The sequence below is a fragment of the Ceratotherium simum genome, chromosome 7, assembly GCF_057802395.1.
Source record: "Ceratotherium simum simum isolate JZ-2026a chromosome 7, ASM5780239v1, whole genome shotgun sequence".
NCBI lineage: Eukaryota > Metazoa > Chordata > Mammalia > Perissodactyla > Rhinocerotidae > Ceratotherium > Ceratotherium simum.
Window position 1 is genome coordinate 73,804,206 of NC_141906.1, and position 7,936 is coordinate 73,812,141.

The 7,936-nt window shown below is 39.0% G+C and overlaps 1 protein-coding gene across 1 annotated transcript; it reads left to right on the forward strand.

Moving 5' to 3' along the window:
• The first annotated feature begins 5,011 nt into the window (after positions 1-5,011).
• On the forward strand, positions 5,012-7,290 carry TMEM225 (transmembrane protein 225). Its single transcript, XM_004427183.3, has 4 exons — positions 5,012-5,189; positions 5,802-5,948; positions 6,218-6,352; positions 7,049-7,290. The coding sequence occupies exons 1-4, from the start codon at positions 5,012-5,014 to the stop codon at positions 7,288-7,290; spliced, it is 702 nt and encodes a 233-aa protein (XP_004427240.1).
• Positions 7,291-7,936: the final 646 nt, after the last annotated feature.

Below are 7,936 nucleotides of genomic sequence, written 5' to 3' on the forward strand. Positions count from 1 at the left end.
AAAAAAAGAGAGAGAATACAAATTACTAATATCAGAAATGAAAGAGGGAACATTGCTATAAATTCCATGAAAGTTAAGGCAATAGTAAAGGAATACTATTAACAACTCTATGTCCACAAATTTGATAACCTAGGTGAAATGGGTTGATTCCTTGAAAGTACAAACCCAAAACTCACCCAAAAAGAAATAGATAATCTGAATAGGCCTTTATCTATGAAAGAAATTGAGCCAATAGTTAATATCATTCCAAAATCAAAAGTACCAGGATAAGATGGGTTTACTGGTGAACTCTACTAAACCATTTTAAGAAAGAAATTATACTAATTTTCTACACTCTCTTTCAGAGGTTGAAGCAATGAGGCAAGCATTACCCTAATACCAAGACCAGACAAAGAGATTACAAGAAAAGAAAACTACAAACCAATATCCCTCATGGACATAGATGAAAAAATCCTTAACAAAATATTAACAAATCGTATCCAGCAATGTATAAAAAGAATTATACATCATGACCAATTGGCATTTACCCCAGGTAGGTAAGCCTGGTTCAACATTCAAAAATAATTAATGTAGATCATCACATTAAAACTAAAAAGGAAAAACCACATACTCATATCAATAGATGCAGAAAAAGCAGTTGACAAAATCCAACACTCATTCATGACAAAAACTCTCAGCACTCTTCCTCATAGAATAAAGGGACTCTTCCTCAACTTGAAAGAGAACATCTATGGGAGAAAATATTTGCAAACCATATATCTGAGAAGGGGTTAATACCCAAAATATATAAAGAACCCATACATCTCAACACCAAAAAGCTAACACCCCAATGAAAAAATGGGCAAAAGATCTGAACAGACATTTCTCCAAAGAAAATCTTCAGATGCCCAATCGGCACATGAAAAAATATTCAACATCACTAATTATTAGGGAAATGCAAATCAAAACTACAGTGAGATATCACCTCATGCCCCTCAGAATGGCTATAATTAACAAGGCAAGAAATAACAAGTGTTGGAGAGGATGTGGAGAAAAGGGAACTCTCATACACTGCTGGTGGGAATGCAAACTGGTGCAGTCACTATGGAAAATAGTCTGGAGGTTCCTCAAAAAATTAAGAATAGAACTACCATCCCATCTAGCTATTCTACTGCTGGGTATTTATACAAAGAATATGAAAACACCAATGCGTAAAGACATATATATCCCTATGTTCATTGCAGCATTATTCACCATAGCCAAGACTTGGAAACAACATAGGTGCCCATCAAGGGATGAATGGATAAAGAAGATGTGGTATATATACACAATGGAATACTACTCAGCTATAAAAAAAAAATGAAATCTTGCCATTTGTGACAACATGGATGAACCTTGAGGGTATTATGCTAAGTGAAATAAGTTGGAGAGAGTCAAATACCTATGAGCTCACTCATAAATAGAAGATTAAAACAACAACAAACAAACACATAGAGACAGAGATTGGATTGGTGGTTACCAGAAGGGAAGGTGGGGGTGGGAAGGCAAAAGAGATAATTAGGCACATGTGTGTGGTGATGGGTTGTAATTAGTATTTGGGTGGTGAACATGATGTAATCTATGCAGAAATAGAAGTATAATGATGCACACCTGAAATTTATACAATGTTTTAAACCAATGTTACTGCAATAAACAAGCAAAAAAAAAGCAAACAAAAATTAAAAAATTAAAAAAACAAAACAAAAATGTAGAAAAAATGTATGAGACACAGCAAACTTAATGTACAGGGAAAATATATATTGTCCAAAGCCTGGCATATTAAAGAAGAATTTTAAACTATTTTAAGAAATTCAGGGGATAAAAGCAAAAAAAAAAAAATTAGTAGGAAAAGGAAAATAATGAGGTAAAAGCTTAAAATAGTGAAATATATTAAAAATATTTTCAAATGGATAAATGCATAAAGAGATCTTGAAAAGACTGACAAAATTGGTAACCTTCTGATAAACCAGATTAAGAAGAAAAAGAGAGAGAAAGACTATAAATCTATGGGGAAAAAAATCAATTCTTATCTTTTAATAACACAAATATTTAAAGATGAAATTTGGACTGTTTCAGAATAATTCAGGGAATGGTCATTGAAGCTGGATGAAGGATACATGGGAATCATTACACTAGTCTCTACTTTTTTTATTTTGCACATTTCTCCCTTGAAGCTGCAATTCTACTTTTCTTTTTCTCTTGTTATTTATTTAATCTAGTTGCCTGTTTAAAAAAAAAATAAAACTCTCTCTTCTACTTCTCCCATCATTCTGCTGAAACTGCTATGACCAAAATCACTAGCGACATTCTGATTGTCTAAGTGATATATGTTCAGCTCCCACCTCATTTGATTTCTCTGCAGCATTAGATGCTATCACCCGATCTCTCCTCAAAACTCTATCCTCTTTTTAATTCCTCAGCAACATTTCTCTACCTTCTCTCTATTTCTTGTTGTTCTTTCTCCTGAGTATAGATGTTCTCCAGAATTTCCTTCTTTGCATGTGGTGACATACCATGTGGTATCCTTACATGGTGACATGCACACCTATGTTTCAACTGCCATCCTTAGGCTGATAACCTCTAATCTATTATTAAGTTCCAGAACTAAATTCTGTCTATTGTACATCCTGTAGACATCTTAAACTTAACCCAAACCAGAACTTACTAACTTCTTCCTTACCAGGCTTATGCTTCCTCCCATGTTTTATGTTTTAGTTAATAGCATCATTGACTACTATCCTCCTTAGCTGGAAACATGATTTCATCTTTGACCTGTATCCCACTAATCCCTCACATCCTATCAGTTTCTCTAATCTGGCTACATCATTATATCTTTACTGTCGTTATGTACGAAAATTTAAAAGAGACATAAATCTTTCAGCCCAGGAATCCTACTCCTAAGGGTCTATTGCATAGAAATAAATGCATCAATATGTAAGAATGTAATAACACATGTTGTCGTGGTGTGCTGCCTATTACCCTCTTGGTCCTTCCGCTACACTTGTCCCCAAGGGTCAAGGGTCAAACAGATAAATGATTCCACGGCAGTTGGCAGCCCTAACAGCAAGTGATAAAGAATGGGAGCTCATTCCCGTAGCTACCACAAATGTTGACTGCTGAAGCTTGCAGTTCTGGAGAGATATAAGAATCTCCCTTGAGACAGAAGGGAAATACCACCCCAAGGGCAGCTTGCATTCCATGACAAACTGAGCTCTCTTGCTCCATTCAGGAAGACTCCGAGGGACTATCTCAGATCCAGTGCTCCTGGTGGGGTTGGCTAATGTTTCTTCTGTTGCAACTAAATCTCAGTTCAACTTCTGCCCAAACCTGCTTCCCTCAAACACTTAACACGTGTGGTTTCCTGGCGGGATGTACTCCCCAATAAACTCGCACATACAAACCTCTGCCTTAGAGTCTCCTTCCAGGGAATTCAAATTGATACTACAGTAATTGCTTGTATACCATTTGTTATGTGCCAAGAACTCTTTTAAGTGCTTTACATCTCCAAACTCATTTAATCTTTACAAAATCCTTATGTAGTAGGAAGCATTATTGTTTCTAAGACCATGATGCTGCTCAGTAGTAGAGCCAGGATTTAAAGCCAGGATCCTGAATCTAGTTTCTTAATCACAAAATCTCCCTTGTAAGATTAAATATATTGAGCATTGTTTTGAAAAATCAAAAAGATAAAATATAACGGGATGTGTACAGAGGTCTGGAAGAGAAACAGCATAGCATGTTTGAGGCAATAAAAGAAATCCAGGGGCCTGCAGTAAAGTTAAAGAAATAGGCATACAGAGGGCTTTGGAGATGAGTTTCATCTTAGTTCAGTAAAGCTTTCTACTGGATTTCAGTACATGTCCTCTGACTTTGAGCTTAGTGCATACCATGGTTACCTACTCAAGGAATCTGAAAATGTTTTCTCTGCCAAGTTACAAAGGCAACTTTGACAAGAAATAATTGTCTGTGCCTTATAAATTATATTAAACTGCAGTGGTCCAGTGTATCAGGTCAGTTCTTTTGGTTTCAAGGTGCTAGTCTATTTCTTAGATGCCTGCCTAATTAAACTTCTTTAAGCTCACCAAATGAGGACCCAAGTTTCTCCAAAACATCCTAAATTTTTAATGGTCATTGCCTTTTGTGATGCAAGCTATCTGACTACTTATTTCAATGATCTTGAATTCCTTCTTATCTTCCCTGATCCCTACCTAATATCAACTAATCTGAAACATATAATTTTAATTAACTCAAATTGGTTAAAAGATCACTGACTCACATAAGAGAACAGCTACTATCATTTATGCCCTCCTCTATCATCTTCTGCGGGGCCCAGAGCCACCCCAGGGACCCACCAAGGGACAAATGGCATTCTTAGACAACTTGGGGCTCAGAAATGGAGGCAGAAAAGAGCTAGGGCCGGTTTACAGAAGTTGACTTCAAAGAAGGTCTCATTTCCAGCCGGAGGGCAGATGTGACTACAGGCCTTCTTCACATTGCAAAATAGTGCTTCATTCACATTAATAGGCTTTCTATATTTTAAAAGGCAAATCTCTCTAAGGGATCTAGAAAAAAAAATAATAAAATAGGCCTTCTTTAGTCATGCATGTCTAACTTCTTTCAAGGCCTCTAGTTATCCCTATGTCTGATAACTCTCTCTACATGTGATACCATATCTCCCTCTATATCTGATAGCTTTCTCAGGACCTCTGGGCCCCTTGATCCTTCCACTGCTCTAGGCCTCAGGGTCAAGGGTCAAACCAATAGATGATTCCATGGCAGTTGGCAGCCCTGTTAGCAGGTCAGCCCAGATACAGGAGTGGCGAAGAGTGGGATTTATTTTCTCTGTTCCATAGGCTACTTCAGCTTCTGCCACTGCCAATGCCTCAGCAATTGCTAAAAGTCTAGATTTTGCCCTTCCTCCTGTGACTAATCAAATCAGAGAAGACACATGTGAGATATTGGTGGTGATCTCAGTTTGAAATCCCCACTCACAATGGTGCATATGTCAACCAGAAATATCCAGGCCATCAACATGTTCTTCTCCTCCTGGGCCTTAGTCTTCTTGGCGGTAGGAATCATCATAGAAGAATGGGTTGAACTAAAGTTGGAAACAAAAAAAAATACAATAAGCCACAGTCCATGGATATCTTCCACTACTATTTGGCCAGAAGGTCAGAATTATACAACAGACAGAGACGGGTGGAGAGGGAAGGTTCATTTTTCCTTGACTTCCATTCATCTCACCAAATTACCCACTATTCTCTGGTACAACTTCCTCAGGCTGCAGTGTGCCTACTTCCATAATCAACATAGTCAAGGCCGACTCCAAAATCTCACCATTTGCATGTTTTGGAGAAAAGTTTAGAAGCTCACAGACTCAATTGCTGGACAGTTGAGATGCTTTGGCAATAGCAGCAGAGGGCCAGCACATCTAGAACATGAGGGTATTAAAAAAAAGGTAACTGGCAGCAAGAAAAGTAGGTTGTACTGCCCCTAGAGGTGGACAGGATGAACTGGAGTATTTAACAAGAAATAAGTTCTGAGAAAAGAACAGAAGAGAAAGAACAGAGACACCAATATAGAAAACAGTTTCTTCTGGTTCTCTCTCACATTCAGCTTAAGGTTCCCTGCCTCTTTATTCTTTCCTTCCTTCCCTCTTTATTATTTAATCACATTTTTCACCCTATTCCCATTTTTTTCTTAGAGATTTGTGGCCCTCAGGTGGAAATGACCCTAGAAGAAATATCTGTCCTTCTCTCAATACAGTTTCTACTTTCCAACAGATGACCTGGAAGTGGTCAGGATTATGCTGATTTTGGTCCTCAGCCTTTCCTTCTTCCATAACTTGTTCCTGGGTTTGGAATTCACCTATCTGATTCCTCAAACTAAACATACCCTCTTCATCATTGTCTTCCTCAGTTTCCTTACAGGTAACTTCTTGGAACGCCTAATACACTCTTGGAGGTATACTTGGTTTGTGGGTCCAGGCTGTGGGTCTGCCTAACTCAGCCTTCCCAATTCTTTGGCTCAGATATACAACTTGTGAATTGGATCTACCATGGAAGTGGGATTGGTCTTTGAACAAGGTGCAATTGTACAGGGTGGAGGTTGGGAAGTCAGGCATATCTGGGGTTAAGGCTTGAATAGAAGAACCAAAGTTTCTCAGAAGGGACCTTTTCTCCTTTTGTCTGGACATTAGGTATCCTTCTGCTCTGTGCACTCCTACTGTATCACCAAAAGCTAAGGCAAGGTCAATCCGTGTACTACGCTAGTTACAAGATCACCTGGATCATCTTCACTGCCTACTTAAATGTTTTCGTCTTCATTGCCTGTGGTGAGTGTCTTCAGGGCCCTTGACAGGTGATAAGAACCAATCCAATCCTGATAGAGGGGAGAGTGAAAGGATGGAAAAGAGGAATGGGGGGAAAGATGCCAACCCCTGCATTTTGAAAGGCTAAAATTGAAGTAGACTCACTCTCTAAGGACAGTTCCTGCAAGGATAAAGGTAGAGATTAAGGCTATGTGAAATGTTCAATATGCTTGCTGCAGAGGACAGCTCCTTATTTCTGCCTGTTCTACTGTCTTTCACACCCTCCCGCTTCAGGACAGAGATAACCATCAAAGTCACGACTAAGGAGAGTGGCTGATATGGAGTGTTCAAGGGGGGCAGTAATCCTGAGTGTGCAGTGTAGGGCCAAGGCAGTTTGAGGTCAGAGAGAAGCGATATCTGATGCTAAATGGCCACCCATCAACACCGGAGACCCTCCTTTCCTAAGAGGTCTTCAAAATTTCATTTGAAATTGCACGTCCTAACTCAGAAGCGTGTCCTCTTTCAAAAAGAATCCTCAGTTTTGTTGAGTTGAGCAGGAATTAAGCTAGCTTATACACACTTCCAGTCTCTTCCAGTAAAGCATCTCCCTCCTGAAGGGCAGTCCACTGGACTTCAGGCCAGGAGACAACATGGAGAGAAATGCTTCTGTGGCTCTCCACTGTTTCTTCATTGCTCTCTTCTGGCTTCTCTTTTCCCCAGGAATCCTCTCCCTCCTACAGCACAAGCAGTCCATCAATAGTTGTGCCTGCCTGACCATCATTCATAAATCTGCCAGTGAAAGTCAGGATATACAGCAATCTGGGAATTCTATCAAAGTTATTTCATTACCAGCACGCACTGCAATGCCTCGTAGTATTGTCCGTGTGCACTCCTCACATACAAAGGAAGATTCTCCAAACAAATCACAAATCCAAACACGTCGTGTAACCTGGGCTCTATGAGTTGACAATTTCTCTCTCAGTATATGCTCATCCTAATAGAAACAGCTTTGTGTGTATGTGCTGTGTGTATCTCCAACTGTGTTGTCTGTGTTTGGCATTATGTAAATAACTGTGACTAAACTGAGGTCTGTAAGAAGATCCAGAAGATGGCTTTTTTTTTTATCCTGGCCTGCTGAACAAAGTTTCTTCTATTTGTTCTCACCATTTAATAACATTTGTTATTAATATAATAAATATTATTATATAACTAATATTCGCTGCATTGTTAATTATATACATCACAAAGATTTCGAAAAATATATAATACATTTTGTTTCTTTTATTGTAAAATATTTCAAACATTCAGAAAGAATACAAAACGATATGATAAACACTTGTGTACACATCATCGAACTTGATGAAATTTTAACATCGTGCCCTATTTGTGTCAGATATTTTTTTGTGTGTGTGAAGAAGACTGGCCCTGGGCTAACATCCATGCCCATCTTCTTCTATTTTACATGGGACGCCACCACAGCATGGCTTGACAAGTGTGAGTCGCTGGGCGCCCGGGATCCAAACCGGCGAACCCCGGGCCACCGCAGCAGAGCACGGGCACTTAACCGCTTGCACCACCTGGACGGCCCCCAGTGTCAGATATTTTTAA